Below are 1,691 nucleotides of genomic sequence, written 5' to 3' on the forward strand. Positions count from 1 at the left end.
AGATTGAACATAGGCCACTGGCTCTGCCAGTAGGAGCCCTCACCTAATGAACCACCCTGTGGTTTCTCCACCTCAGCTTTTTTTTTTTTTTTTTTTTTACACAAGAACTTATGTTTATTGCAAACAAACAAACAAAAAGAGAGCGAGGGAGAGAGAGGATGGTGAGAGGAGCGGAACGGTAAGGCTAAGAATTGAAAAGCGTCTTACATTCTGCCCTAATGGCAGCATAATTAATAGCAACAAACGGCCGTCTCGCTGCCTGCCGCAGCCGCAGGGTGTTTTTGCAGACCTGACGAGCAATTTTTGTGAAATATGTAGTATGAAGGAAGAAAGCTTGGCGGGTCTTCACTGCAGACTTGGGGCTCCCAGTGTTCCGGACCGGCATGCCCTGCATGGCCTGCCGGGACAGGTGGCTTCTCACACGTGGGTCCTCTGCAGTAGGGCTGGGAGACTTCTGTTCTAATGACTGGGTGGGCATTTTCAGACCTCCATACTTTTTCCAGTACAGCCAACAGGTCGCACACAGTCTACACTGCATATTAGGCGGGCCCCAGGAGTATCACTGGTGAGACTGTGTGGCAAAGCAGCTCTCACAGGCTCGCCCGAGGAGGGTGTTCTGGGGCTGGATGCAGTGTTGCCCTGCTGAATGAGACAGAGTCGGTGTTGTCGTACCTTGATAAAGAGGATACCTTCTTTTACTCCTTGGTGTATGACCCTTCAGTGAAAACATTATTAGCTGACAAAGGGGAAATCAGAGTGGGACCAAAGTACCAGGCCGACATTCCAGACATGCTACCAGAAGGAGACTCAGATGAGAGGGAACAATCAAAATTGGAAGTTAAAGTTTGGGATCCCAATAGTTCACTTACGGATCGACAGATTGACCAGTTTTTAGTTGTAGCCCGTGCTGTTGGGACGTTTGCCCGCGCCCTGGATTGCAGCAGCTCCGTGAGGCAGCCCAGCTTGCATATGAGTGCGGCTGCGGCGTCCCGAGACATCACCTTGTTCTATGCCATGGATACACTGTACAGGCACAGCTATGACCTGAGCAGTGCCATTAGTGTCCTTGTGCCACTTGGAGGACCAGTCCTGTGCAGAGGTGAGATGGAGGAGTGGTCGGCCTCCGAAGCCAGCTTGTTCGAAGAGGCTCTGGAGAAGTATGGCAAAGACTTCAATGACATCCGTGAGGACTTTCTCCTGTGGAAGTCCTTGACGAGCATCATTGAATATTACTACATGTGGAAAACTACTGACAGATACGTGCAGCAGAAACGCCTAAAAGCAGCCGAAGCCGAGAGCAAACTGAAACAAGTATATATCCCAACTTACAAACCAAATCCCAACCAGATATCCACCAGCAATGGCAAGGCTGGCACTGTGAACGGAGCTGTGGGGCCGCGTTCCAGCCCCAGAACATCCACCTCAGCTTTTTAGACAGATTCTCTCACCCAAATCCCTGCTGTGTTTGACTGATTGTCTTGGAGTATACTGATTGACCTAGACTTGCTGGCAAAATAGATTTGGGGATCCTCCTGTATCCACCAGTATCTCCAGCACCAGTTTCTCAAGGTGCTGGGGATTCTGAAGTTGGGGTCTCAGGCTTGCAGGGTGAGTGATTTTCCAACTGAGTTGTAACAATCACTGCAGCCCTCTTTCCTAGTCCTTGTTTCCTGTTTCTCACTAGATTATAG

At 49.8% G+C, this 1,691-nt stretch overlaps 1 protein-coding gene across 1 annotated transcript; it reads left to right on the forward strand.

The window, feature by feature from the left end:
• Positions 1-383: 383 nt before the first annotated feature.
• Positions 384-1,434, forward strand: LOC121435050 (metastasis-associated protein MTA3-like). The gene is made up of 2 exons (XM_041634110.1): positions 384-565; positions 633-1,434. Exons 1-2 carry the CDS (start codon positions 384-386, stop codon positions 1,432-1,434), a joined length of 984 nt encoding a protein of 327 aa, XP_041490044.1.
• Positions 1,435-1,691: the final 257 nt, after the last annotated feature.

The sequence above is a fragment of the Microtus oregoni genome, unplaced genomic scaffold (assembly GCF_018167655.1).
Source record: "Microtus oregoni isolate MIOR12 unplaced genomic scaffold, Mior012 000045F_ref0000178, whole genome shotgun sequence".
Lineage (NCBI taxonomy): Eukaryota > Metazoa > Chordata > Mammalia > Rodentia > Cricetidae > Microtus > Microtus oregoni.

What these genes read in the sequence shown, in the direction of transcription:
- LOC121435050 (XM_041634110.1), top strand. Translation starts at nt 384, where the DNA reads ATGCCCTGCATGGCCTGCCGGGACAGGTGGCTTCTCACACGTGGGTCC. An exon ending in GGGCCCCAGGAGTATCACTG is followed by an intron (nt 566 to 632) that starts GTGAGACTGTGT and finishes GGCTGGATGCAG; the next exon opens with TGTTGCCCTGCTGAATGAGA.